The sequence below is a fragment of the Aspergillus bombycis genome (genome assembly GCF_001792695.1).
Source record: "Aspergillus bombycis strain NRRL26010 chromosome Unknown contig00053, whole genome shotgun sequence".
NCBI classification, from domain to species: Eukaryota; Fungi; Ascomycota; class Eurotiomycetes; order Eurotiales; family Aspergillaceae; genus Aspergillus; species Aspergillus bombycis.
Window position 1 is genome coordinate 142,900 of NW_019170055.1, and position 27,051 is coordinate 169,950.

The 27,051-nt window shown below is 48.5% G+C and overlaps 12 protein-coding genes across 12 annotated transcripts; 7 read left to right on the forward strand and 5 right to left on the reverse strand.

The window, feature by feature from the left end:
* Positions 1-31: 31 nt before the first annotated feature.
* On the reverse strand, positions 32-888 carry ABOM_006585 (uncharacterized protein; the record flags this gene model as incomplete). Its single annotated transcript, XM_022533714.1, has 2 exons — positions 32-637; positions 784-888. 2 exons carry the CDS (start codon positions 886-888, stop codon positions 32-34), a joined length of 711 nt encoding a protein of 236 aa, XP_022388338.1.
* Positions 889-1,411: 523 nt separating this feature from the next.
* ABOM_006586 (peptidylprolyl isomerase) lies at positions 1,412-2,052 on the forward strand (the record flags this gene model as incomplete). The annotated part of the gene is made up of 3 exons (XM_022533715.1): positions 1,412-1,522; positions 1,702-1,804; positions 1,898-2,052. 3 exons carry the CDS (start codon positions 1,412-1,414, stop codon positions 2,050-2,052), a joined length of 369 nt encoding a protein of 122 aa, XP_022388339.1.
* Positions 2,053-2,225: 173 nt separating this feature from the next.
* ABOM_006587 (UDP-galactose transporter HUT1) lies at positions 2,226-3,576 on the reverse strand (the record flags this gene model as incomplete). Its single annotated transcript, XM_022533716.1, has 2 exons — positions 2,226-3,291; positions 3,350-3,576. 2 exons carry the CDS (start codon positions 3,574-3,576, stop codon positions 2,226-2,228), a joined length of 1,293 nt encoding a protein of 430 aa, XP_022388340.1.
* A 573-nt stretch (positions 3,577-4,149) lies between these two features.
* On the forward strand, positions 4,150-4,818 carry ABOM_006588 (uncharacterized protein; the record flags this gene model as incomplete). Its single annotated transcript, XM_022533717.1, has 1 exon — positions 4,150-4,818. One exon carries the CDS (start codon positions 4,150-4,152, stop codon positions 4,816-4,818), a length of 669 nt encoding a protein of 222 aa, XP_022388341.1.
* Positions 4,819-5,096: 278 nt separating this feature from the next.
* ABOM_006589 (putative transcription factor SipA3) lies at positions 5,097-9,565 on the reverse strand (the record flags this gene model as incomplete). Its single annotated transcript, XM_022533718.1, has 6 exons — positions 5,097-6,073; positions 6,124-6,345; positions 6,404-6,490; positions 6,543-9,021; positions 9,078-9,441; positions 9,510-9,565. 6 exons carry the CDS (start codon positions 9,563-9,565, stop codon positions 5,097-5,099), a joined length of 4,185 nt encoding a protein of 1,394 aa, XP_022388342.1.
* A 421-nt stretch (positions 9,566-9,986) lies between these two features.
* Positions 9,987-11,869, forward strand: ABOM_006590 (KRI1 family protein; the record flags this gene model as incomplete). Its single annotated transcript, XM_022533719.1, has 2 exons — positions 9,987-10,155; positions 10,218-11,869. 2 exons carry the CDS (start codon positions 9,987-9,989, stop codon positions 11,867-11,869), a joined length of 1,821 nt encoding a protein of 606 aa, XP_022388297.1.
* A 2,082-nt stretch (positions 11,870-13,951) lies between these two features.
* ABOM_006591 (putative mitochondrial ADP,ATP carrier protein (Ant)) lies at positions 13,952-15,260 on the forward strand (the record flags this gene model as incomplete). Its single annotated transcript, XM_022533720.1, has 4 exons — positions 13,952-13,993; positions 14,191-14,212; positions 14,331-14,653; positions 14,709-15,260. 4 exons carry the CDS (start codon positions 13,952-13,954, stop codon positions 15,258-15,260), a joined length of 939 nt encoding a protein of 312 aa, XP_022388296.1.
* Positions 15,261-15,735: 475 nt separating this feature from the next.
* ABOM_006592 (uncharacterized protein) lies at positions 15,736-16,593 on the forward strand (the record flags this gene model as incomplete). Its single annotated transcript, XM_022533721.1, has 1 exon — positions 15,736-16,593. The coding sequence occupies one exon, from the start codon at positions 15,736-15,738 to the stop codon at positions 16,591-16,593; it is 858 nt and encodes a 285-aa protein (XP_022388295.1).
* Positions 16,594-17,564: 971 nt separating this feature from the next.
* ABOM_006593 (uncharacterized protein) lies at positions 17,565-18,698 on the reverse strand (the record flags this gene model as incomplete). Its single annotated transcript, XM_022533722.1, has 1 exon — positions 17,565-18,698. One exon carries the CDS (start codon positions 18,696-18,698, stop codon positions 17,565-17,567), a length of 1,134 nt encoding a protein of 377 aa, XP_022388294.1.
* Positions 18,699-22,355: 3,657 nt separating this feature from the next.
* On the forward strand, positions 22,356-24,231 carry ABOM_006594 (CAIB/BAIF family enzyme; the record flags this gene model as incomplete). The annotated part of the gene is made up of 4 exons (XM_022533723.1): positions 22,356-22,713; positions 22,760-23,058; positions 23,128-23,628; positions 23,683-24,231. 4 exons carry the CDS (start codon positions 22,356-22,358, stop codon positions 24,229-24,231), a joined length of 1,707 nt encoding a protein of 568 aa, XP_022388301.1.
* Positions 24,232-24,618: 387 nt separating this feature from the next.
* Positions 24,619-25,286, forward strand: ABOM_006595 (uncharacterized protein; the record flags this gene model as incomplete). The annotated part of the gene is made up of 3 exons (XM_022533724.1): positions 24,619-24,799; positions 24,966-25,183; positions 25,257-25,286. 3 exons carry the CDS (start codon positions 24,619-24,621, stop codon positions 25,284-25,286), a joined length of 429 nt encoding a protein of 142 aa, XP_022388300.1.
* Positions 25,287-25,772: 486 nt separating this feature from the next.
* Positions 25,773-26,712, reverse strand: ABOM_006596 (40S ribosomal protein eS19; the record flags this gene model as incomplete). The annotated part of the gene is made up of 4 exons (XM_022533725.1): positions 25,773-26,064; positions 26,123-26,183; positions 26,241-26,304; positions 26,683-26,712. The coding sequence occupies 4 exons, from the start codon at positions 26,710-26,712 to the stop codon at positions 25,773-25,775; spliced, it is 447 nt and encodes a 148-aa protein (XP_022388299.1).
* Between the last annotated feature and the right edge of the window lie 339 nt (positions 26,713-27,051).

Here is a 27,051-nt window from a genome sequence, read left to right on the forward strand (position 1 = left end):
TTATCCCTGGTAACTGGAGGTGCGAGCAGTATCACCGCCCACCCAGGAATTTCATCGTATTTCCCACCTTCGCGACCTTGAGTACATCCCGATACGTCAGACTAATCCTAGTCTCCCTTTCAAACCATCCACACCGGTATCGATCCTGTTCCCGCAACAAATCCCAGTTACATATAGAGTCAGGGCCTAGCCCTTCATCCCTGGTTGTCTCCGCGATACCATGCAAATAGTCTGTGTAGATCTTTTTGGTTGTAACCAACAAACTTCGTCGCTCCTGCAAAATGCGCTGTTGCGGTCTACGCTCCTCGCCGTCCCAGCCCAGCCCTTTCTGGTACAAGTCCAGCACAATTGGCGCTCCCAAACTCACCGTGGCAACTAGTGGGCAATAGGCAGCACCATCTTCATGCGGCATGATGCCCTGTCCGGGATAGTACTCGTTCACTAGAACATGATTTGGGGCCTTGTGCGGGGCATCAGCAAAGATACCTAGCAATTCAAAGCGAGAGATGACGGGTGAGACGAGCCAGGATGGAAGGGAGGAGGAAATAAGGGCGTTGGACTTGGTTAGGGCAGAGGGCCATGTTTGGAGACGACGGTGGGACAGATGCGTCCAGCGGGGCAGAGGGACTGTGGTTATCTGTCATGCAGCATCATCACTCCAATCAGTATCCAAGTCTCGTTGGCAGACTCCTACCTAGTACGCACTGTGCCCGGCCATCATTCCAATCGGCGTAGCCCGTAGACAGGACACGCCAGTGGAACACTAATGTACAGCATATATACCTTCTGTAACAGCACCTCTTCCTCCTCTTCCGTGATGAAATCCGCTATGTAAAACGCATCGTCCGGCAACGACTTGATCCGCGTCGTCTTAAGATCTACATTCATCTGGGACCGTACACTGCACCACTCCTTGGTACAGATCTACAATCCCACTCGATCAGATAATGATAAACATTCCCAGAACCAGGATAGAGTGGAACTTACCTTTCAATACCCTTTCAAGAACTAATAAGCAACAAAATAAAAGTAAAAATAAATCCCCCACCCATCAAACTCAGCCGGAACAGAAGGGAAACGTTCGGGTAAAGTCATAAAGTCATGTCGTCACCTGCAAAGCATCAAGTAGAGACGAAGTCATCGCCTCAGGCATCCGGGCATACCCCACCAAAGCCCCACATCTGTGACCTCAACATCAGATCTCAATTTGACTGCCCATAACAAGATCTCGACCCAGCATTCAGATATTTGGAAGAGGCAAGAGATAAGCACCTTCTCGAAGGGTCAAAAAAGCAAGCCAAAAGTATTACCTTAAAAAAAGCCTCCACAAACTAAAAACAAGGTTTAAAAAAAGAAAAAAGAAAAAAGAAAAAGCATTTACCCAAAACAATCACAAAACAACACAACCAAAATGGCGCCCAAGAACAAGGGCGGAGACAAGAAAGGCAAGGGAAATGATGGAGGTGATAAGGGGGGCAAGGGATTGAAACCGGCTACTTCGATTAATGTACGGCATATTCTTGTATGTATTCTCCCCCCCCTCTTCTTCCTCTTATTATCTCCCTTTAGATTGGGTTTTGGGGCAATATATATAAAACGGATGTATGGGGTTGAGTCGGTTCCGTGTAGATTGACTACCGTCCGTCAATAACGTCATGGGTATGAGACATTTATTTTCTAATGATACTCGGGTTGAATTAGTGCGAGAAACACTCAAAGAAGGAGGAAGCTCTGGAGAAACTCCGCAATGGATCTAAGTTTGACGATGTTGCTAGGGAGTTTTCGGAGGATAAGGCGAGACAAGGTATGTACTCTTCTTTCTTTCTTTCTTTCTTGCCTGTGACTTTCTATTACGCTTGTTTTGAATGAGCAGAGATGTATTGATGGCTGTGTATAGGTGGTTCTCTTGGCTGGAAGGTCCGGGGAAGTCTTGATGGCACCTTTGAGAAAGCAGCATATGAGCTGGAGCCTAGTACGACGGCGAATCCGAAGTATGTGGAGGTGAAGACTGGGTTTGGATACCATATTATCATGGTTGAGGGGCGGAAGTAAAAAATACCTTCCTTCTCTTATACAAATCTTGACCATTCCATTCTAAAAGCATGGAGACTCTTAAAATGAGATACTACCATATCAATACCAAAAGAAGATAATAAGTCTCATTAACTAATCAAAGGCTGTAGTTTTATTTAAACGGTCTATATATACATGAACTAAGCAATACTTTACTGGCTCTTTGCAGCCTTCGCCCGCTCTTTCGCCTTCTTCTCTTGTCTTTGCACCATGGCCTCGGCACCAATGCCACCAAAAACAAGGCCCACACCCAGCCACTGCCCGGAAGATAGAGAGTGGCCGAACCAGAAGACACTCAGGAGCATGGTCAGCATTTTACGTGTGACAGTGACCGTCACCAGGAGCAGAGACGAGAAGCGGGAAAGAGTGTAGAAGATAAACAGCTGTCCAATTGCACCGCAAGCTGCGAAACCTAAGACATGCTTCAGAGCTTCAGGATGCCTTGACAGGAAGGAAATGGCGGACGCCAATTCGGTCTCAGTAGACGGGGGAATAGGAATGGGGAGAATGGCGTGCAGAATGCCGGTGGACGACAGGTGGGGCATCACAAGGAGATACGTGCTGGTTAGGAGAGTCGAGAGGACATTCTGCGCTACCATCATCTGCGGCCCCGTGAAGCGGGTGTAGATCTGTGGGGAACTGAAGACGTGATCTTGAGTAGTGTTTGTGAGACCATCCAAGAGAAGATTAATGGAAAGGAGGAAAATTCCCCACATAGATGAGCCGGACTGGTTCTTTGCGGCGGATGCGGCGACCTTCTTGCTTGTACCCGGGTGGTGAAGGGTGAAAGTTGCGACTCCGAGGGTGACCAGGAGAACGACTCCATATTTATACAAGGGGTACCTTTTCCGGAAGATGGTCAAATGCAGGAACATGACTGGCAGGAGCTTGCACGATTTTGCAAGGATAAATGTCAGATAATCAATATGCGCAAGACTGGCGTATCCAAATGGCGATGCGAGTGACGAAGAAATGCTGACGAGGAACAGAGGGAACAAGATCTTCTTGGTCGGGAAGATTGATGGTATCTTCCGGCCAGCCGGGGTCGAGAAAAAGAGGTACAGGAAGCCTGTGATAGCGGCAAATGTGGACTGGATTGTGTTCAAGACAATCGAAAACGTGAAGCGCTCGGTAGGCGGTTCTGGTTCAGCTGCAGTTGGAGGGCGGACAGCGTAGGCGACTGTAGTGATCGCTTCTTGAAGGACGCCCCAAGAGAGACTTGCGCGACTGTTAGTTACTTGCGAAGCAAGAGTCAAAAGCTGTCCAAGTCACTTACAACGACGCATAAATCCCAAGAACACAAATCGCAAGTTGCGCCAAACCTGGAGTCTCTAGAGCAGCTTCATGCGCGACTTGTCCTTTGGGCGCACTGCCATTGGCAGCAGGCTTCTTGGCGCTGCCATTCTGTTGCTTTGCTTGTGAATCAGATCCCTCCGGGGGCATGTGCATCAATTCAGAAGAAGTGGCCCGTTGCAAGGGCGTTGCTTGCTTCTGGCGCGCCATCGAAACAAGCTACAGTAGACCAAGATCAAACGAGGGACAAAGGTAATTAAGTAGGATGAGACAGAAAGAGAAACGAAGGGAAGGTCTCTATAAGAGAATGAAAGAGAAATATGAAAACATAAGCAGAAAATGAGAAACAAGAGCAGGGGGTAATCAGGGCCAGAAATAAGGAACCCCAAGCCGATGATGCCATGTGTTCTTCTTTTTCCCAAAAAAGAGGAACGCTAACTTAATTTTGTGAATAATTAAATCGGATTTAATTTTCGATCCCCACTTCTAGGGAACTTTTCCTCTCCACTACCGTTAGAGAAGTTTGGTACAAGAACCAGAAGCTGAAACTCGCCTCTTGATTTCTCTTTGTCTCAATAGATAGCTTATCCGAGCAATTCTGTGTCAATTTCTCAAATTGTGTTCTACATTCACCGATTTCGCACCGCACATTCCACAGTCGCAACAAGTGAACGAAGGGAGGAGCAAAGAAGGCAAAAAAGGAAGGAAGAAAGAAGAAAGGAGACAAGCAGGCAGGCAAAGAGAGACAGAGACAACAACTAAAGGGCATAAAGGGGAGACAAAATGGCATCAACAACGTCCGCTCCCCTTGCGACACCAGGGCTATCAGCTCTCACCAACCTCATCTCCACCTCCGCATCCTCCGATCCCCTCTCCGCAAGCACAATCCAAATCCTCCACAACCTCCAACACCAGCACCTATGGACTTCACTCCAAGTCCACAACCTTAAGGACCCATACCTTAGGGCTTCGTCGCTAGGAGAAGGGCTAGCAACAACGCCTTCAGAAGATCAAACAGCCCCCCAGTACCTAATCTCCGGTATACCTCCGCATCGAGTCTACACACATCCGGATGAGCAACTATACCTACTAGAGCGAGGACTCCGTGAAGAAGACATCGAGCTGGAGCGCATGTTTATTCTACCGACTGTTAAGAATCAACCGTGGAGTTTGCGCAAGATGGCGTCAGTGTTCGATTCGCTTCCTGGCGAGGCTGACATTCAGGCTGAGGAGGCTTCAATGAATGACGGCGAAGAAACAAATGATGGGGGCGGTGGAGAAAAAGCGGCCAAGCTGGTAGAATACTACGAATATAGAAAGAAGGCTCGTCTCACGAAGGAGTGGGGTGGAAAGAGGCTCCTCCTTGCTATGGTGGACAGGGGGATGGGCGGTGATGGGACGGTGGTCTATTATGTTGTCCAAGAAGGTGCTGTGAAGCCTCGACAAAATTAGAAACTCTCCGTCCAAATTGCAGTTATGACACCGGTTTACGATCCACTACAGGGAGTACAACATGCGGGGTAATATATCATATCGAGTCATGAGAGGTTACCGTCAATCTCTTCGATGTGTTATACAATTTGAGCTATACATTCAAGTGCTAAACATGGGATTGTCTTGGAGCACATACATGAGACAAAACAGACCCGTTAATTGCAATAGGGTATCGTTCAAACAAATATCAGAGGACCCGGAATACACAAAATGACCCACAAATCTCTGGCGCCTACTCATGAATTGCCATACGCACGGTGATTCTCTTCGACTAAGTCTTGTTCTTGATGGCAGCTTGTACAATACCTTTCGTACCATTCCCTGACGTCGTCGGATAAATCAGCGAACGCAGCCTGACCTGTCCGGTCCACCTGCATGTCTACCTTGTCACTGTCACTACTCTGTCCGAGAAGGGCTTCGACTTGGTCACAACGTCTCAGTTCTTGTCGGAGCCAACGCTCCCATTCGTTCTGGAGGATCTCTCTTTCGATGCTGTTCACCACGCGTAGGCCTACCACGAGGTCATGTCGATGCATAGCCAGGCGTTCACGAGTCTGCTGGAGCCGTCTGGCTGCGCTCTTCGTCGCTGAATCTCTCGGACCGGACGTACTGATGGATAGCGGGGTTCCAACATTCCGTATTGTTTGCTGGTGGAAGGTGGCGAAGCAGTCACTGACATCGTCGCTCGTATGTCCGAGGGTTGAGTTTGCAATTACTTCATCGATGTCCCTCATGTAGATAGCTTTGCTCATGACATGGTCCGGGTGAACTCCCAGACGAGCCATGAAATTCTCGGCTTTTCTTTCGTACCACCAATCATAGGCATCCCGTGAGGTATAGAAACCATTTATCAGCATGCTGGATATTAACAAGGCAAGGATAATTAAATTAGCGTTTGCAGTCTTCCAGACCCAGCGAAAGAGGGCAAATGTCCAAAGCATCACGGACGAAACGGCACTTTCGAGGAAGCTGACGAACGTCTCAAATAGAAGTTGGACCAACGTCCTCTGAGTGCGAGGATTTCGAATCTCTATCTTGAAGTCTGACTCGCCTAGCTGTGATACGGTGTTCTGACGGCCAACGTGACCGAAGATTGTAATGGCTTTCTTGGTTCGGCTGTGTGCACCGAGCCTACGCACTTGCTCGCTCACGAGATCCACAAGATCCAGAGCATCTTGCTCTAGGTCACCGGTTGCTTGTTTGTCAATGACACCTGATAATCATTAGCAATAATTTTTGCGGACCTGGTTCTGTCATACTCACGTTGAATGCCATAGGGAGACCACAACCACTCCACCTTAGTATATATAGCAAGCTTACTCTTGCCCTTCGCGACAAAAGTGATCACAATCTTACTGACCAGCCTGAACGAGCGCTTGAAAGGAAGATGCCAAGGAGTCCGTTTGTCTGTTATCACGTAGCAGAGGTGGTCATTAAGGACATCTATCATCTGATAATCGGATATGGTCTGGCCGTGCTTATGACCTAGTACATGGCGCATTAGTTGTAGTTCTATAAAGCACATAAAGGTTGATTCACATACCAAGCATATTCGTTGTCTCAATTTGATACCTGAAATCTCGCCTCAAATGATTAGATTCATTGCGAGACCAAGGTCCTTGCTTGATATCTTCAAACTAATCAGCAATGCTCTGCCTTCCATACGGGTTCATATAGCTTACCTTGAGCCCTTCTTTGGTGCAAAAGGAGCTGCCAGACAGCACTCTTGTCGCCGAAAAGAATATGGAAAACCGCCTTGGGGCTGAGATCAAACACCTTCTCTGCTGCAAGATGAAGGTTGCCTTGAGGAACATATTGAACGGGTTGAGTTGGCAATCTGAACTTCATTACATCCTTGCCGTTGCTGCCCTTCTTCGAATGCATATCTAAGCCTTTCTCGATGTAGATGGCCGGCCGAATATCCTTCCGTGACCCTGGAGCTGCAGCATCTACTCCAGAAATTTTCTCGTCCATGCCCACGTCTTCCCAGCTATCAACGCTAGGAGTTCGGGTTGCCGCATCTGCTTCCATTTTATTGAGAGCATTAAAGATTGCTTCAAGCCCCAGAGGTTCAACAGCGGTCGTATCGTCAATTAAGAAGTTAAGACGTCTCTGGAGGAGTTTCAATGGCTCGAGGAAAGTCTTTACCGTAATTCGACCTGGGATGTCTTCACCGGGCCTCGGAACAGTGTGAAAAAATAAAAAGTCAGAGTCTCTCCCAGCAGCGGCTGTCACTTCTTTGATACTCTCTAACGAGACACTTGTTGTTAGTACAAGCCCAAAATAGTGGCTATAGAAGTATAAGTCGCGGGTCGTAACATAAGCTCTTCCAGGGAACTCTTGCTGATCATTCATAGCATATGTAGCTCGGAAAACCATCACTAAAGGCTCCTCTTTTTTGACGTTCGGGAAAAGCAGCCGGAATTGGGCATCCTGAATCTTAAGCTGCTGTGGATAGTAACTTGGATACTCATGCGTAACCCCCAATACTGCACGCTGCACTTGGGATGCATTCCCGTCCAGGCTAACTGTCTGTCTATGGCGGGGACCAAGCTTGTGTTGCTTAGCACCAGTGGCACTAGTGGTATTCGCTTCTGTCGACATTACGTGCTTTGATGAGTCACTCATTCGTGAGGACGGTCGTTGTTGAGAGGCTGCATCCTGTTCCGTATCGGGGCACCCCATGCGTTCTAGTTCAATCCTGTTTACAAAGCTCCAGTTAGAGCTACCCCACAGGTTCGCCATCATACCGCTTGGCATGCCGCCAGTCTTGTCAGCATGTCCCAGCCCGATTCCTCTTTCATTGCTCACGATAACAGCCGCCTTGCTCATACTTGTGGGTGCAGGCGGGTTTGCTAGGGTCGGTGGAGCAAGGGTTGTGGGTGGATCAAAGCGGTTAGACATACTGCGTCCCCTGTTCGGATCACCGTCTGCCACACTATAAGGAAGTGCGGTACCGGAGACAATAGTGTTATGGCCAGCAGAGATAAGACTGGCTATCCCACCTCCAGCACCTGGTATGGATGTAGAAGGCTGTACATTGTTGTTCATTTTGCGGTGAAGGTCCAGTTTCTGAATAATTCGAGATGTATGTTCTCTGGGGGAAGTCTCGCAATCAAGTCCAGTGAGGCGTCGGCTGATATCACTACTGTTTCGAAGAGAGGCCGGGTCTCTTTCTGGGAGAGGAAGCATGCCATTGCGGTCCGACGAATTGTGTTCGTCGTTTGAGTGAGGTGTTAAAGAATCCGCTGGGTCAGCAGTGAACTCTGGAGCTGGAGGTTGAGAAATTGCGAAGGCCGGATCTTGGACAGTAACTTTGCCAGAAACCGAAAGATCTGTACTCGCTGGGTTTTCCAAGGCTTTCCGTTTAGCAGCCTCAAAAGCTGATATCCACTCCATGAGTTCCTTTTGTGTCTCTGCCTGGAGCATGACACTGTTGCTTTTTGTCTTCACCTCAAAGCAAAACCGTCGTTCTTCTTGGAATGCCGCTCGAACACTACAGAGTAAAACACCAATTCTTTCACTTTCTTCGACACCGCCAGTTCGCGGGCCCTGCACAAGGCAGCTAAATATGCCATTCTTCAAGAATATCCAGCGTCTAACCCAAGCAGTCCGTGTAGGCTTGCCATAGAGTGTTCGCAGATACACCCATCCCTGTTTTTCAGGCCTGGCTTCTTTCGTCATGCTAAGATCCGATAACGGGCGGGACCCAAGGTAAGGAACGGTAGACACAGAGTAGTCGTCAAGCTCGCGAGAAGGTCTAGCCGCCGTCTCTGCAGCTTCTTCAATTTCCTTCCTTGCAGAAAATAGCTCTCTCTTAGAAGACCTTTCACTTGCATCCATTTCAAGTACCCAGCCTTTTATCCTGTCCATCTCATGGGCCCACTTGGCAAAGCCTGCGCCGTTTATTTGGAAGAAAGTCTTAAACTCCCGCCATTGGTCAAAGGACACACCTACCAAGAGCCGATCAAGGCCATTTCGTATTTGGGGGGCTTGTACTGAGAAGTCCATCGAAGCCTTGAGATAAGCTTTGCGAGCCTCGTGAAGTTGAAAGGCATCTTCTCTCAGAGACGAAGGTTCCTTCGATTTAGACTGCGATGAATATCTAGACAAGAGGTAGTCATAATGTTTTTGTGTCTGGTCGAGCACTCGACGGGTCTCCTATAGCGGGGTTAGATACTGATAGACCGGCGCTGGTTGTGTAGTTCTAGGGTCACCTTGAAATTTCGCAGATCCTCTTGGATAAAGATCCTTATAGGTTCTGCAACCAGCATCTCAATCTTTTTTGAAGTAGACACCAGCCCATTCCACAAGTCCTTTGAACTATCCCCGCATCTCCTCATTGACAATAGCGTATAATCATGGTCGAGAGCAGCTTCTGAGACTGCGACGGGGTGTGTAGAATATGACAGAAAGGTGTTAACAATACTCTCCATGGATGCTAGCCCCATAGAGAGCTTCGAAGCAGCCCTCGCATAGCCATCGAGCCATCTTTCTAGGAACTCAATCTGGTCGGCAAAGTGTAGCGTGGTGGCACGGAATGTCGGCGAGTCGAGTGCGGCCTCCTTTAATCCAACTGGGCTTTATCAATGTTGTTAGTATCATCATTGATGCTTCTGGCCATAGAATACAATATTTGCACAACTCACACCACACTGACGAGCTTCCCGACTTGGGGCACAGGGATCTGTTGCTGGGTCGACATCTAGTGTATGTCACCGGCCATACACTTGACGCGAGGAAAGGTAGCGATGAGGACACACAAACAATGGTCCCCGGAGTAATCAATTTATCAATATAAGGGGCATTCGAAACAAATAGGGGTATGGGTCAGAGAAGGAAGTAGAAGTCATATAGTCCCGGAGCTTGGAGCGAGCGCCTCCTCCGTCGACTCCATTCGGGATTGACCAAGTCTCACGAATGATCTAATTGGCTACGTCAGTGATTTGTTTTGCAGCCTGGATCCTCAGGCACAGTGTGGATCTTGGATATTTAGGCGGTGAGAGTGGGCGGTTTTTCTGCCGCCTGCTATCACTTTTTTTTTTCGGGCGCATGGCGGCTTAGTTGAACCGGTCGGCTTCGCACGAGCATAACTTTTGATTCTATTAGTGGTACTTGACATAAACATGGAGCCACCAGCAAAGAGGCCGCGAAAGCTTTTCGACGATGACAGCTCCAGTGATTCCGGAGATGAGTCCGGCGGAGTCCCTGTCAACAATGGAGTTACCTTCAAGGTTAATGAAGAATATGCCCGTCGATTTGAACACAACAAGAAGAGAGAAGAAATGCAGAAACGTACGTTTATATGTCTCATGCTCCTACGTATATACGTGTACTAAGAATAGAAACGTCTACAGTGGAATCAAAATTAGGTAAAGGTTCTGCCTTTGGAAAACGCGGCGATGATGAGTCCGGTGACTCTGACGAGTCAACCTCTGAAGAAGAGGACGACGACGGAGAGCTGGCTACTGAAGCGCTTGATGCGGAAATTATGGCTACCCTCAAGGCAATTCGGACGAAGGATCCGCGTGTATACGACCAGACCGCTACATTCTATAGTCAAGTCGACGAAGACCAACCGGCAACTTCTGAAAAGAAGCAGAAAACCATGACCCTTAAAGATTACCACAGAGAGAACCTCCTTAGTGGTGCCAACTTGGCAGAGGAAGATGCATCGGAAGCTCCAAAGACCTATGCTCAGGAGCAAGAGGATTTGAAGAATGCAATTGTCAAGGAAATGCATGCGGCTGCCAACGAGGATGCATCCGCCGACAAGGAAAGTGACGACGATGAAGACTTTCTCGTTGCCAAGTCAGCCCCCGAGCCCGTATCGGCGCCGAAGGACGTCAAGCTGGACCTTGAAAATGCGGACAAAGATCCTGAGACTTTCCTGTCCAACTTTCTGTCAGCTAGAGCATGGATCCCTGCTGGCAGAGCAGACCTTCAGCCTCTTGAGTCTGATGATGAAGATGATGATGCACGGGCAGAGGCATTCGAAGAAGCATACAACTTCCGCTTCGAAGACCCTAGCAAGATCAACACAGCGTTGATTACACACGCTCGTGATGCCACGAACCAGCAATCAGTTCGCAGAGATGATAAGAGCGGCAGGAAGAAGCAGAGGGAGGCAGAGCGCTTGAAAAAGGAAGAGGAAAAGAAGCAACGTGAAACGGAAAAGAATCGACTGCGCAAGCTTAAGATGGAAGAGCTCCAAGAGAAGGTCAACCAAATCAAGGAAGTCGCAGGCCTCCGCGCAACCGAGTTCACTGACAAAGAATGGGCCAAGTTCTTGGATGATTCCTGGGATGACCAAAAGTGGGAACAAGAGATGCAAAAGCGATTTGGCGAAGATTATTATGCTGGAGAAGGTGATGGTAAAATGAAACCGAAGAAGCCCACTTGGGATGATGATATCGATATCAAGGATCTTGTACCAGACTTTGACAATGACGACGAGAAACCTGACCTACAGCATTCCGATGCTGAGATGGATGATGCAGACGATGCCGAGGGCGATGAGAGTGCATCCAAGAACAAAAAGAGCAAAGCGCAGGAAAGGCGGGATCAGAAGCGTGAAGCTCGCAAAGATCGACTACGCATTGAAGAGGCAGTGGATCGTAATCTGGACCTGGATATTAACCTTCTCCCCGGTGCCAAGAAGCATCAGGGTCAGTTCCGCTACCGCGAAACATCTCCAAACAGTTTCGGTCTGACTGCACGAGACATCCTGATGGCTGAGGATACCCAGCTCAACGAGTATGCCGGATTGAAGAAACTTGCTTCGTTCCGTGATCCCGAGAAAAAGCGTCGCGATCAGAAGAAATTGGGCAAGAAAGCTCGGCTGAGGCAATGGCGCAAGGATACATTCGGCAACGAAGAGGGTCCAGAGTTTGTTTTTGGTGGTGAAAGAACGGTTGACGAGAAAGAAGATGCCACTGATGCTGGAAATGTCGATATCCGGGAGGGGGAACCCAGAAGAAAGAAGAGAAAGAGGTCGAAGAAGCACTAATGGTGTCTGATACCAAACCTAGCGCTTAATTACTTCTAGCATTGGAGTTCCATCTACATCCGGGACGTTTGATATCTTTCATTATGTGGAGTTGCATTTGTATTTATTGGGATTACCAAAAGAATAAATGGGTCTATGAACATGCCAGAAGTAGAAGGTTCGCACGTGAGCGATGCATGATATATATAAAGAAAAGTAGGGATTGACAATGCCTGTAGGGAAGTTGCTAATACCATTGCATTTCTATACGTCAGGCTCCAATGGACTACGTTTAAATTTGTATGTATGTACGGAATATACCAGCGCGTTCTCTATCTGGCTGAAGCCGTATAATCCGGCTCTCGACCGCCGGGCCACCGAGCGTTTGCCAAGCAGTATCCGAAAGGTGGCGATTAGGTAGAATGAAGGATTTTTACGAGTCTAGAATCGAAACAAGAAGTGGCAAGTTCTCTCTTCCTTGACGGAACAATCCAAGTCCTTGGGCCTGGAGCTCAAACCATACTTGTTTTACTTAACCAGTCAATGTTATAACCAGGATGGCGAAAATGTGATTGATGCCGTGAACATTCATAACGATGGACCCCCATGTTTGGTGGGTCTCTATTACAACGGGCGACTTGAGTAGTTTTACACTAGCTTTGTTGCCCCGTCATTAAAAGGAGAAACTGATTTAGAGAGTTTTTTTTTTTATTTTTATTTTATTTTTTATAAAAAAAAAAGGAAGCCGTGTGGATCCGCATGGAACTGTCCTCTTGACATCGTGTCTTCTTTGGACTGCGAATATTTATAGCTAATAATTATACTAAGAACAATGGTAATGTTTGGCCCAGTGTTGATACGGAAATGGACCATGGTAGAAGAACAAATTGACCAAGCACAAGGTTATTTTATATCTCTCGTATTGACAGGTCTGAAATACTTTTGATAGAATTCGCATGGACACGTATGTATCAATAGTACCTATTAATATCCGAGGTAGTTTGAGGTACAGTACATATGAGAAACCTTGGGAGTGAATAGCTGGAAATGAGGGATTTAGCCATCATCAGCCCTGCAAGCTATGGATGCTGAGACCAAGGAAAATCGAAGCTTGAGGAAACGGCGAATGGGAGAAATAGAATGAAATCGACTAGTCCGGAGTATTATTCAAGATATCAGAGTGCTCTTCAGACGGTGTACGAAGTTTCGAACGCCATGGCAACCGATAGCCGGCGGTGCACACGACCGACGTTAGCTTCAGAGACAATTACGAATTTCATACAGCTATATGGTACGGAACGGCAAAAAGATTTAGTGATCATCTTGAACTTGGCTAGTTCATTTTCCGTATGGCGAAGACAAAAGTCAAGCCAAGGAGTCGATGTCCGTTGCCGATTAAAATTTGATTTGCCATCGGAAACTCGGGACCAAAGGGAAGAAGGGGGACTTCCCCATGTGGGTGTGGGTGAGGGAGCGTCTGTTTCTGAGCGGAGGCTCCAATTGTTTGTTGGTTCGGTCACGGGGAAATGGGAAAGGGAGGGAAAAATTCTCAAGGAATATGGGAACCTTGAACCTTCTCTGTACAGTATCAAAACGACCGATTCGGTATGCATCCGAGAAAATCCTAATAGCGATGGTAGACCCCCCCAGATGAAAATTATTATTATAGAAACTGTTTCTGTTTAGAGAAAATGAACTCAATAGCTCTTGATAACTATCAAAACCAATTTATCTAGATTTTGGTTTTTCCTTCTTTTCCGCTTCTTGTTTGGGGGTATCTCACCTGGATAAAACCAGTCGGAACGGTTTCTGGAGCGATCGGGAGATATCGGCTCAGGTTGCCTGGGCCAGCATTAGCGCCGGTTCCAGTTTTTTTTTTTTTTTTCCTCCCCTTCCTCCCTGGACTGCCGGTCGCTGCCACTGCGAAATTGGCCAGCGTATCCCAAAGCGGTCTTAGCGTCTCCGCTCGCTTCTTCCCGCTTACAAGAGCCTTCGCTCGCTATTTTTTCTCCCTTTCCCTTCCTTCTTCTCTTCTTTCTTCCATCACTCTCTTATCCATCTCCTCTCTTGGTTGTTTAGTTTTTATTCTTCACAGCCGTCAAGATGTCCGTTAACCAGGGCGACAAGTCCGTTATGGGCATGCCCGTAAGTTGCCTTGCTACTGCCCCTAGCTGTGTTGGCCAAAACTTCAGATCACGCGCTTCCTGGTCACAATGGATCGTATGGTTTCGATAGCATCGAAAGAATCATCGCAAGAATCAGGAAATCGGGATTCTGTAGTTTTGACGCGATCGCACGCAATTGATCAAGGAATTGATAGCTAACAAGAATTTTCACAACAGGGATTCGTCGTTGACTTCCTGAGTATGTGCATCCCGAACACCCCTTGATCGGTTGGCCAAAGCCAAATCGACCAATTCCCATCAATGCAGTCTTCCAGGTCTCTGTTCATAACTCGACACGTACTAACCGATCTCAACAGTGGGTGGTGTTTCCGCTGCTGTCTCCAAGACCGCTGCCGCCCCCATCGAGCGTATCAAGCTCCTCATCCAGAACCAGGATGAGATGCTTCGCGCCGGTCGTCTCGACCGCAAGTACAACGGTATCATGGACTGCTTCCGTCGTACTGCCGCCTCTGAGGGTGTTGCCTCTCTCTGGCGTGGTAACACTGCCAACGTCATCCGTTACTTCCCCACCCAGGCTCTTAACTTTGCCTTCCGTGACACCTACAAGTCCATGTTCGCCTACAAGAAGGACCGTGATGGATACACCAAGTGGATGATGGGTAACCTTGCCTCCGGTGGTGTATGTCTCCCAAAAATGAACCCATTATTGGATAACTTCTAACAAACTATCCTAGGCTGCTGGTGCCACTTCCCTTCTCTTCGTCTACTCTCTTGACTACGCCCGTACCCGTCTTGCCAACGATGCCAAGTCCGCCAAGGGCGGTGGTGACCGTCAGTTCAACGGTCTCGTTGATGTCTACAAGAAGACTCTTGCTTCTGATGGTATTGCCGGTCTCTACCGTGGTTTCGGTCCCTCTGTTCTTGGTATTGTTGTCTACCGTGGTCTGTACTTCGGCATGTACGACTCCATCAAGCCTGTTGTCCTGGTCGGTCCTCTTGAGGGTAACTTCCTTGCTTCCTTCCTTCTCGGCTGGACTGTCACCACTGGTGCTGGTATCGCTTCTTACCCTCTTGACACCGTCCGTCGTCGTATGATGATGACCTCTGGTGAGGCCGTCAAGTACAACTCTTCCTTCGATGCTTTCCGCCAGATCGTCGCCAAGGAGGGTGTCAAGTCTCTCTTCAAGGGTGCTGGTGCTAACATCCTCCGTGGTGTTGCTGGTGCTGGTGTCCTGTCCATCTACGACCAGGTCCAGCTCATCCTCTTCGGCAAGAAGTTCAAATAGACGATTGATTAACTTCAATTCGTTTGGGATGTGATGTTAATGGAGGGGTGTGATCTGGCGTAACTGCCAGATGCTGAAAATTTAGAGATATGCGTCAAGGGATTGTGTAATCTTGAGCATAGAGCAGTGTGATATTTCCTTGTACCAGTTGTACTTTACTGCCTGCAAGTTTATTTTATTTCCTTTTTTTTCCAATCTTGCTTCCTTGCCAGTATGATGCGATATCAAATAGCCTGTCTTTTGGTTTTGTGGTCTTGTAAAACGTGTCTGAAAACTCTGTAAGGCGGTCAGTGAAAAAGTCACATGATCTATTTCACGTGGTATCCCTTCCTGATGACGTAGGCTTTCAGTGGCAGCCGATAATAATAGTTTTTGAGCTCCCTTTGCGACAGCTCCTTGCACTACTAGTAGTAGATCAATATTGCCATATAACTAAAGCACGCATATCTGACATATCAGACTAACAACGTCTATCATGGCTACGAATTCAAGCACTCAGGAGGAAACCCTTCCGACCTTATCTTCTCCAACCCCATCTCCAGATCCAACCTCCAAGCAGGACGATCTCGACCCTCCAACCACCTCAGCAACAGCAACAGCACCACCTTACTCCCCAATCTACGCCACCGCCGAACCAGCCAGTATGCCCTCACAACCCGCCTCAGCACCAACCGACCCCCCAACAGCCCCTATACACCCGCCCCCAGAACCAGCTACTGCCACCAGTACCACGACTACGGCTACTAATACCTCACCACCACCACCACAACCCGGAGCTCAACCACATCCTCCACCAGCAACCCAAGAACCAACAGAACCATCTCCTTCGAACCCTCCACCACCCAAACCAGCCGATATCCCGCAAGCGCAACCACAAGCACCGTTCGCGGCAAGTACCCAGTCTAACCCTACTACTATTACTACTACTGCTTCTCCCCCTCCTACTACTATTACTGCTACTACATCCACCTCTCCCCCAACTACCGCTTCAAACCCAAATCTCAGATCTGGGTACAGCTACAGCTACTCCCCATCATCCTTAACACAACGACATCCCAATCCGCACATTCAACCGCAAGCTGCAGTTCCGAATTCAACGTCCACACCCTACGCATCTCTCTACCAGCCGCCAACGAGTACAGTGAACAATACATCTCTTTCGGGCAGTCGGTCCCAGTTACCGCTGCACTATACCTCTGGGAACACGGAAATAGGGACTGGTGAATCGGGATTTCTTGACAATGCCAAGGCGTGGTTCTGGAGCGCGGGGAATAAGTTGGCGGAGGTTGAAGCTGAGGTTTGGAGGAGGATTAATGAAGCTCATGATAAGTAGATTCGTACGGTGATTTGCTTTGCGGGGGGTTTTGTTTGTATTTTTTAGGGTTCTGGTTGGGCTGGGCTTCATTGGTTCATGAAGGTTGTATCATGGATGATGGATCCATGCTTCAGGGTGGGTTGGAATGGAGTTGTTGCTTTGATGGGATTGGTTGGTATTAGTTGTATATTCTTGTTCTGTCGCTTCAGTGTATTCTATGCGTTGAAATCATTGGTGGTTCTATCAGGGTGTTCCAAAAATGCATCGGTTATCGATAGCACTAAATTCTTAAAGAGCTGAATTTTAGAGTGGCCAATAATACAGGACTACAATGCGGAGCAAGGCTCTGATGGGCCCAATCTCAATCTTAGGAATAATGAGTATGTAAGCTTCTATTATATGTCTTGTCGCCGTTGAAGGCAAACTTTGATTAGTTCTATATAATATCGTATTTCCACCACCGCAGATTCTGTCTCCGGTCGTCAAGAATGCCGTCAATAATTTCTGTGCCGGCCAAAAACCATATGGACGATGATCGAGATGATACAACTCTCGGTATGTTATAATGCAAAGTAGAGAGTAGAGATGACTGCCCTATCATCCGGGCATATGCAATAAAGAGTACAGGGTAGCAGGATATTTATCGAAGTCACTGCAGAACCCACAAATAAAAAAGTGAAGGCGAAGAGAAAAAAAAAAAAGGAAAGAAAAAGGAAAGACAGCCATTAAGGCATAATGCAATAACTTGCAGCGGTCTCAGCTGCGAGAGAAAATACCATGAGAACGCCAGTTCAATCCCAAGTCCCAATGCATCATAGCCAACACCTCGAACCAGTCGAGTCAGCTGGCACATCCCTTTCAAGGGGGAGTCGTAGAACGTGAAGAGAACAAAGAAAAAACATGCTAGGGCTAAGGACCGGCCATGAAGCTCCAAGATATAAAACGCAATGGGCATAATCCGAACCAGGTCCTTCGTCCAAGATATAGCATTACATGGATCCGAGACGCAAAAGCGCCTCCACTGCGGCCCGCTCCTCGGTATTGCCTACCATACCATCTGGAAGGGAGAAACCAAGTTGTTGAATAGGAGGTTTGCGCGGCGCAGACTTCGCCAAAGAGGATGATGCAGGCCCACCGCCCCGGAGTTGTGGCGATGGATGGTGTCCGTTGACGAAACCGCCCCCGCCGTTCAAGGACCGCGCACGAAGCGCTGCAGCCCCTATCTGTGCCCAATCCTCTTCGTCGGTGACATCTTCTTCGCCCCAGTCCTCATCCTGAATCTCATCTTCTGGAGCCTCGGAAGATGAATAGTATTCCTGTTCATTCCCATCGAGTGACATCTTATCCGCCTCATGCTCCGAGATGTGCCCAGCATAATCCATTTCCGTAAATGAGAAGACAGCCGAATCGCCAGTCACGCTGGACCCGTAAGGCTGCAGACTCCCTCTCTTCCCAGGAATCTGTATCCCTCGCTGAGAGAAAGAATTCGAGAAGCTTGAGGGTGGCGACAAGTTCTGAGGCTGCGCATCGCGTGAGGGTTCGCCGCGACGTCGTGCGTCCCAACGACCCCATCCAACTTTCTCAAAGATAACATCACTTGCAGGACCGCCACTTTTCTCATCACTTCCCCGACCTTCTAATGCCGCAACGACTAGTCGTCGTGCTTTAGCGGGAGGGATTCGGGAAAATCCTGGCACTGAAGTTGTCAAGTAGCCCATGACATGGCGAATGGCGAGGGGTCCGTGCTGTAGCATGATCTCCGGTAGGTGATACTTGGCTAGCATACTGGGGGTGATTGTCCCAGCGCTGTCAAGATCACCAACACCCTGATGGTGCTGATTCTGACTGTCTGCATCGGCGTCACCCAAATCGATATCGGAATCAACCTGAGATGTGGCAAAAGGAGGAGATGCGGGATGCCTCACGTCCTGGCCCTTGAAGGCCTGAGGAGGAAGAGTCGGGGAGATAGAGTTAGGGGGAGTTGGTAACATGGTATGGCCTGTACGAGAGGAATCGCGGCCACCAGAAGTGAAAGCAGAACGAGATTTGGGGATATCCATAGAGGCTGTCTTGCCAGCAAGCGCCATTGCAATGCTAGAGGTAGTAGTCGTCTGAGCAGCCATGATGGTGAAAAAGAAGATATTATTATTTAGTTGTTGTGGTGGCTAATCTGTAATCACATGAGTCAGAAGAACAATCCACCAACCGGAAGGCACGACCTGAAGTGTGGGAGGGATGGTGACTGGGTACCTAAAGAGTGGTTGTGCTTATGTATGTACAGACAGAACCATGGACAAGCAAAGAACCAAAAAATTGTCGGAAACAAAGAACCCTGAGGGAACTTTTGAAAATAGGGGAAAGGGAGGCTGCGACTTACCGCACACTGGCTAAAGACTGACCGCAGAAACTGAGATGCAGCAATGATATGATACGTCAGGGCAGATGCGATGCGACGCGCTAGTTCAGATAGTCTTTAAAGGCACGCGACCGTCGGAACCGTAGAGCTCAGGAACGAAGGAGAATATCGACAAGATGAACCGATTCTAATCCTTGACTGTGCGTTGTTTCTAGCGAGGAGAGAGAGAGAGAGAGGACAGCTTTGATGGAAGGAGAAGAGAGAGAAAGAGGAGGGGGGAAAGTAAGGAGCAAAGCCCGTCAGGAATAATAGTACGAATAATAATAGCAGTCGCGGATGGAATGTCAAGTCAGGCGGCCACAAAGTTGATTGCCGGATGATCAGCAGGCAAAGAAGGTACGGTATGAGTAATACCAGGGACTCCGGATCCTTACTCCTTTTATGGGGAGAGTTACGGAGTACTAGGAGGAAAGTACGGAGTACATGCATTCGATGTACATTTTGTAGGGCCAGTGCGACCTTCTTATCTCTCCTTTTTCCTTATAGTTCCCATACTATAGTGGTAATCGGGAATACATGGTTGCGTACGAACAGAAACCGTCTATCGCCTCGCGTGGGCCTGTTCATTGGCTGACACTCCTCAGGCCCGCTTCAGACAGCGCCGGGACCTTCCGGAGCGATCCAGACCTTCTCCGGAGTACCGTCCCTTCGGTATCGTAATTTACGCACTGTGACTAGCTTATCGCTCTCTCTCTCTCTTTCTTTCCTTTCTGCCATCCTCCTCCGAGTAAATTAACTGTCTACGCACAGATACACAAAGGGCGGAATGAGATTGAAATTCATTAGAAATTAACCAGGTACTCTAAGCAACGTACCTAGTACACCTTAGACAGGTTCCATACACCTCAAATACGATCAATCCACATATGTCAGGAGAATAACTCATACTCCAATTCCCCGCTCCACTTCCAAGATTTACCGTCAAACACGAAAGAAAAGTAACACAATCCGAAAGCACGATGATGTCGTAGTGTACAAGCCTCTATACAAGATTCGCAGTATCCTTGGAACGCCGAATGTATTCCACCTAATTCTATTCCTCGGGTACCGGATCGACGAGCATATCAAGATGCATGCCTCGTGCTCGTGCGCGAAGTTTGGTTGCATGAGGAAAGCAGAGCGGAAACCCTATTCTATTCGCGGTACGCGATAACTTTCCCTGATTGTCACACGTGGGCGTTCAACACCACCTCATATCTGAATGCGTTGAATGGCTCCCCTCGCCCCCTCTCTGCAGTGAGAAGATCGTGGGGTGTGCCTGCAACGAGTGTGATCCTAGACTCTCCTCTGATTTGCTCCGTTGACCAGCTGAGAAGTAAAAAAATCTCTTCCGGTTGCATTATGCTCGAAACCTTGTCTATCCTGATCCTGCAACCTATGATGGGAGTGAGAATTTTTGAATCTCATCGATGATTAATCTAGTCGATGGATGCATGGATCTCTATTCACCGGTAATGTCTGAGTATGGATGGATCACGATTATCACTCTAATCACCATCTGCCAGTGCCCGGATGCAATTTCCAGGATCTACTGCGCCATGGAAGTGGGGTCTGAAGTCCAAGCATCTCAGCTTATGTCGTCAGCCCTTTTCTCCGTGAGGGTATGATAGCCGACAATCTCCGCGGTAATGGATACTTCCCCTCATGTCTCAAGGGGCTTGAGGGATTTATGTGCAATTAGGTATTCACTCAATTAGCCCTGATTGTGTATCTGTGCTCGGTCGACCAGTGCGTATTTAGGATAAAACGTCAGCGAATTTGTAAATCATAGAAGTGTGGGGGTGGGGTGTTAGTGGTGGGGGGAGGGAAATGTATGTGCTTTAGGGCTAACTTCCTCTTCCCTGATTAGTAGTTAACAGTCAGGCACGGTGGCTAGGCCATTATGCCCTGCAGCGATTTCTACACTGTACACTGATGGGGAAATGTTTCCTACCGGGCGCTCACCTAAACCAAAATCCCTCTCGGCATCATTGCTCGATTATTGTTGAACAAGATGGTAAACCCCCGGAGCCCGGAACCGGAGGCAGGTCAAGGCGAGAGAACCTAGGGCAGCAAAACTGACCATGAAATGTGCCGAGTGAACTGGGCGCCAAGTTAATTTACGCAACTGGTCTGGATCGAAATCCGGTCTGCATCCTTCTCGTTGTGTCCGAGACATTTCCGTTTCATCGGAGGGAATCAGAGACTCTCGGAGAACGGCAAAATACTGAGCCCACCAAGGCCTTTGTTAACTGACAAAGGCTGGGGGCTGCAAGTGCTTAATGATGTGCTCGTTATGGTGTTTACTGTACGTATATAGTTTCTCAGGGGAACCTCGACTAGGGAAGGAAGGGATTGATGGCCCATTATCTGTAGTGCATGTACAGAGATCGATACGATGCCTGTTTGATATCTCTCCACGCAAGGTAAGCATCGAATATCAGCCTTTGTCTCGGTGGCGGAAACGGTGACTATCGTTCTGCAGGTGTCTTCGGCGGTGCCACCCTTTTCTTTCAAGAAGAGCATGCTGCGCGCTCATATGAACCCAGGATGTGGCTGACATTAGTACTGACGCATTATATAGGCGTCCTCCCGAAATTTGTAGATGGTCACTGTTTTCTGTTCAATACTCTTAGGCTCTATGGTATTGTTGCAGTACAACTCTTTCACTGTTTTGTTACAGATATATATCTGCGGCAGACCGGAAGTACGGAGATTAATGCATTCCTGTCTATGACTTTTTGTCCCTTGCAGATATCGCACGGCTTCCGATAAGGCACATTCTTGGATCGGCGAAGTCAAGATTCTTGAGTTGCCACTGATGTTGTTAACCTATCCCCGGTAGATAGATTTGCACACAGTGCTTGTTAAGTGAGTATGCAGGCAGGCATAGTTAACTAGTACTAGTTACCGTGATGGATGCCTTGAATGCCTGATGCTTACATCAGCACACTATCCTATCGGCATCCGATCTTATCACTCTCACATCCGAAAGGAAGTGCTCCAGTCCCGCTGCATCTGTCGGATAACAACCTTCTTTGCGGGGTTGGTCTTGATTTACACAATGACCTCTAAGCCCTTCTTATTATTATTTGCTATCAATCGGCAAAGAGGCCCACTGCATCTCCTGCAGGTGCCGATCCGCCACACATACAGACATCGGACGCTCTCTCGGAGTTGACCCGGAGAACGCCATAACCGTTGAAGTACCTTTCTATCTTCCGAAGAAAATATAGAGCTCAGTCATATATAATCTTCTCCACGTCTCTTGTCGTGGGCTGTTCATAACTCCTTGCAAATAGAGTTCAATCTATATTCATCCTTCTCTATCTTGCGTGTATATCCTTTTGCGAACGCCTCCACGTGAACTATCAGCAAACCAGACATGGGGAGTGTGTATTCTCCTGTCCGTGAGACAGGGCGTATCTTTTCCCACCTCTGTGACCAAGCCGAGCGTCTCAATCTTCCTTCGGAGGTTGTAGAAAACAAGAATGCAGTATCCTTCGACTCTTCGCACAATGAGATCTACTATCCCATTCCTTTCAAAGAGACAGAAACTCTGGCTGCCTTGAAAGGGGTCGAAGGATCTGTGGCAGCGGCAATTGCGAACCTGCGCTATGGACCTCAAAAGCGTGATGTGAAGGTTAACCTTGAGCGAGCAACAGCTTTTGGTTGCCAGGCTTATATGGCAAAAGTTGACGGACTGTCTAAGCTGGACCCAGAGGTCAAAAAGAAGTTGAAAGGTGGGAAGCTCTATCTCCGTATAAAAGCATTAGCTGACCAGCCCAGATACCGATCTGCTTGCGGCGCAGTCTAATGGTTACCGTAGGATGTCTGCGAATTTATATAAAACTAAGAACGAGGGCGAATACTTCCATATCCATGGCTCCCTAGAGGCCACGACAACGCTGAATATGATTGGATTGGATGGCCACCGTCCAGATCTGACAGACTACGAAGAGATCATTAAAGTCATTGAGAGTCATGTGCAGAAATACACAGCCGCGGAGTTGGAAGAGATGAATAAAGCGAGAAAGCAAGCTGGTGTGACAGCTTTTAAATACGAAGACTTCATAAAAACCGCACATGTATGTGGCACTATATGCCATTTATACCATCTTTTATGCACCAATGAAACTGACCATGTGTCTGTTTAGGGTGAACTTAACGTTCAGCAACCCGCATGGAAGGTGTCCCGCCTCAAGGGTGACCTGCCTCCCACACCCTTTCCCGCCAGTCGTCCCGACAGCAAGAAGATCCTTGAAGGAATTAAAGTCCTGGAGCTCTGCCGCATCATTGCCGGCCCCACCGTTGCACGCATCTTGACCGAGTACGGAGCAGATGTTTTGAAGATCACCAGTCCGAGCCTCTCTGATGTGCCATTCTTCCAGGTGGATGGTAACATGGGCAAGCGCACTGCTGATTTGGACCTGAAAACAGAAGAAGGACGACGCCAGTTTGAAGAGCTTTTGGCTGACGCAGATGTGGTCGTGGATGGATATCGCCCAGGGGCCATTGAGAAACTAGGCTATGGCCCTGAAGCTCTTTCATCACTGGCAGAGAAACGTGGAAAGGGAATCGTGTACGTGAATGAGAACTGCTTTGGGTACGAGGGAGAATGGGCTGGCCGCGCAGGCTGGCAACAGATTGCGGACTGCGTAAGTAGACTCAAAATCATATATAATTGCGGAAAAAGCTTACATAGACTATAGGTGACCGGTGTTGCCTGGGCACAGGGACAATTCATGGGACTGTCGAACCCCGTGGTACCCCCCTTCCCTATTTCAGACTATGGCACTGGTTGCATGGGTGCCATTGCAGCATTGACTGGACTCTACCACAGAGCGAAAACTGGTGGCTCTTACCATGGAAAAGCGTCTCTGATGCACTACGATCTACTGCTCTTTGCGGTGGGAAAATACTCCGAGGAGGTGCAGGAGAAAATGCGAGCTGCGCAGCCCCCAGAATTCTTCAAGCTGAGACACTGTGACAGCGTGGACCGCATCTCATCGACTGTTCTGAAGATCATGCAGGCCCGATTCCCTCATCTCTACGTCTCCGCCGATAGTGCCTCGGGACAAGAGGCGCTCACAGAGAAATGGTACTCCAAGGCCTACAACGCGGATATTGAGGTTGTCCGACCAATCTGTGAAATTGATGGTGTCGAAAACAAGTTCGAGAGGGCTTCCCGACCCAACGGAGCCGACCGGGCGAGCTGGGAGGATTTCAGAGAGGTCGAAGAAGATCATAAGAAAGCTTAATTGTTCCAGACTGTACATACAGTTGTATAAATCATGAATACCACACACAACACCATCACTTAGCGCCTCAATCTCCAAGAGGAAGTTACCAACTAAGCCAAGCATAAAAGTACAAAATACAAACCGAATACCACAACCCCCGACCCAAAAAAAAAAGCCCCCCATCGGATATCGATCGGAAAGCTCCAAACCTATCGGCCCGAAAATCCCTTACCCAACAAAAACTGACATCACCAAATCAAACATACAGTAGTATATACCCCTCGTAACACAATAAAAAGCATCTAGATAACCCCTCCCGATTCCCAGTAACATTTACACCAAGTACCCTCCCAATTAACCCATCAAACAAGCAAAGCCAAAAACAGAAGAGCACAACCAACAAAAATGTCCTACAACCTCACCTCCAACCCAACCCTCACCCCACCCAACAGCGACTCCTTGATAACCTTCATGGAGTCGTTCTACGCAACGAGCGACACTGAATCCCTGCACGAGAAATACGTCCAGAGTTTCACCCCCGATGCAACGCTAATCATGGGGTCGAAGGTCGCGAATGGCGAGAAAGGTTGGTTCTCCATCTTTCCCCCCCCCCCCCCCCCCACCTACTCTTTTCTTTGCTCGTTTCGTCTTGATCCAAAATGTCCATGTCTACTATGTAAATCTAGAATGGACGGCGGTGTTGCAGTTTGGATGAGTGCATTGAGCTGACTTATGTATTTCCGTGGAAAAAGAAATCCTCAATCTCCGACATGGTCTCTGGACGCATGTGAAGTCGAGGAAGCATTTCCCGACGAAGGTTTATTTCGGGGGTGAGCGGGAGTTGATGCTCTATGGGACGGTTAGGTATGTGCTGAAGGCGGACCCGGAGAACGAGGTTGAGGTGCCGTGGGCTGGACGGGTGGTTTTTGATGAGAAGGAGTTGAAGATGCGGTTTTATCAGGTTTATTTGGTGAGTTCTACCTATTATTGTTGCTTTGGTCTTGAGTTTCGGGTCGAGGGGACTGACGTTTTGGGGACTGTAGGATCCTACGGCGCAGTCGGGGAAGAAATAATGTGTAGATATAGAGGCTTGCTTGATACAATTGTACATACATTCTACGATTTCAATTTACGCTCCCGTATGCAAGGCTTGAATCTGTCAAGTTGATATCATACGTGCTCTATGGTTCAGGCCTGGGGAGAAACACGAGATGTCGTCGGGAACTGGATCAGGACGAGGCGATATGTCGATAAGACATGGGAAGGAGAGAGAGAGAGATGGATGTCTTTGGGTAGTCAAGGTTGGTGAATTCTCCGTAGTAGGCCCCCGAGTCATCAGGAAATTGAACATTGTAATATGCAACAATAAAGAAACTTCATTCCTCTCCCTGAGTCCATAGCCATCAATCCCACTCGATCCATGCCGACGAAGCGTACTCGACCGTTTTTCACCCGATTTTTCACCCGGAAATTTAGAATCCAGAGGGAAAAATTAAGGAAAAAAAGAGGCAACGTGGAACACATCAGGACTTTTTCATTATTTTAATCCGGAGGCTAATTTACTCGTCGTCCTCCTCTTCCTCGTCAACGGTGGTCTTGGCGATACGGTCAAGATCACGCTGGCCGGACTGGGTAATGCGACGGCCACCCTTGTCCTCGTCGAACTCGAGGACACCGATCTTCTCGAGGGACTGGATGACCTTGCGGTCGACGGAGCCGGAGGCATCGACGTGGTGGTTGGGGCGGGAGCCACGGTTCTTGACGGAGCCGTGGACCTTGCGGAGGCGGCCAACACCAACGGTCTTGCGGAGGTAGATGTGACGAGCGACGGCAGCGGCACGGACGTAGTACCTAGTGATTGTCAGATGTGTCGGCAGCGCAACAAACGATATTGTTGGTTCAGTCGTACCAGTCAGCGTTCTGGGGAGGGAGCTCGTTGGAGCAAGAGGTCTTGACAGTGTCAACCCATCCTGGATAAAGTATCAGTTTCCGATTGATCGTGAGACAAATTCAGTTAAACTACGCACCAGGGATGGGGAGCTTTCCCTGACGCTTCAAGAACGCAGAGTAAGCAGAGATGAACTTCTGCGCCTGTAATTCGAAATTCGTCAGTATAAGTCCTTAGCTTGATCTGACGTTGCAATTTTGGTTCCTGAAGATCCTCTGGCAAAATCCCGGTATCTGAGTCTCGGAATCCGTTGCGTCCATCGCGGTGTTGTATCTCCCATGCATCCCAGTCGCAGATCCCATCAATCGATGCTTTGCGATCCGATTGAGGCATATCCATGTCGTCCACGTAAACCAGTGCCCACAATAACCCAGCACGTCCAGAACATCCCAAGATTTCTGCCCCTCACTCCCTGCCTTGCAATGTTGTTCCCTCGTCCGTTTCCCCCTCTTCCAGATACCGGTGCCATATCGACTTCAGGAACATATAGGTATAGGTGCAGGGGGGGCAGGACAACTTACGTCCACATCGCGAACGGTGACACCACCCATTTTTGCGACTTTGAACCTCGAGCGGGAATCGAAGGTGTACTGAAAAGGGGACGAGGTGAGAGGATGGGTCGTTGTCGTCGTTGGAGAGTCGGTCGGTCAGATCAAACCTCGAAATTTCGGACGGACAATCACGCGGTTTCTCGTTGTGGGTTTGTGGGTGACTAAGCTGCATCGGTCCGTATCTGGACTAGCGTAACCCTAAACAATAATGCCTCAGGCATCACTATCGAGATACAGATGACGGCTCCGAGCGGCCCTAAACGGTAATGGCTAAATTTACCGTGGACCTAGTGCCCGACTAGCCTTGAACTACTCCGTGCTAGTCACTTGCTCCGTACG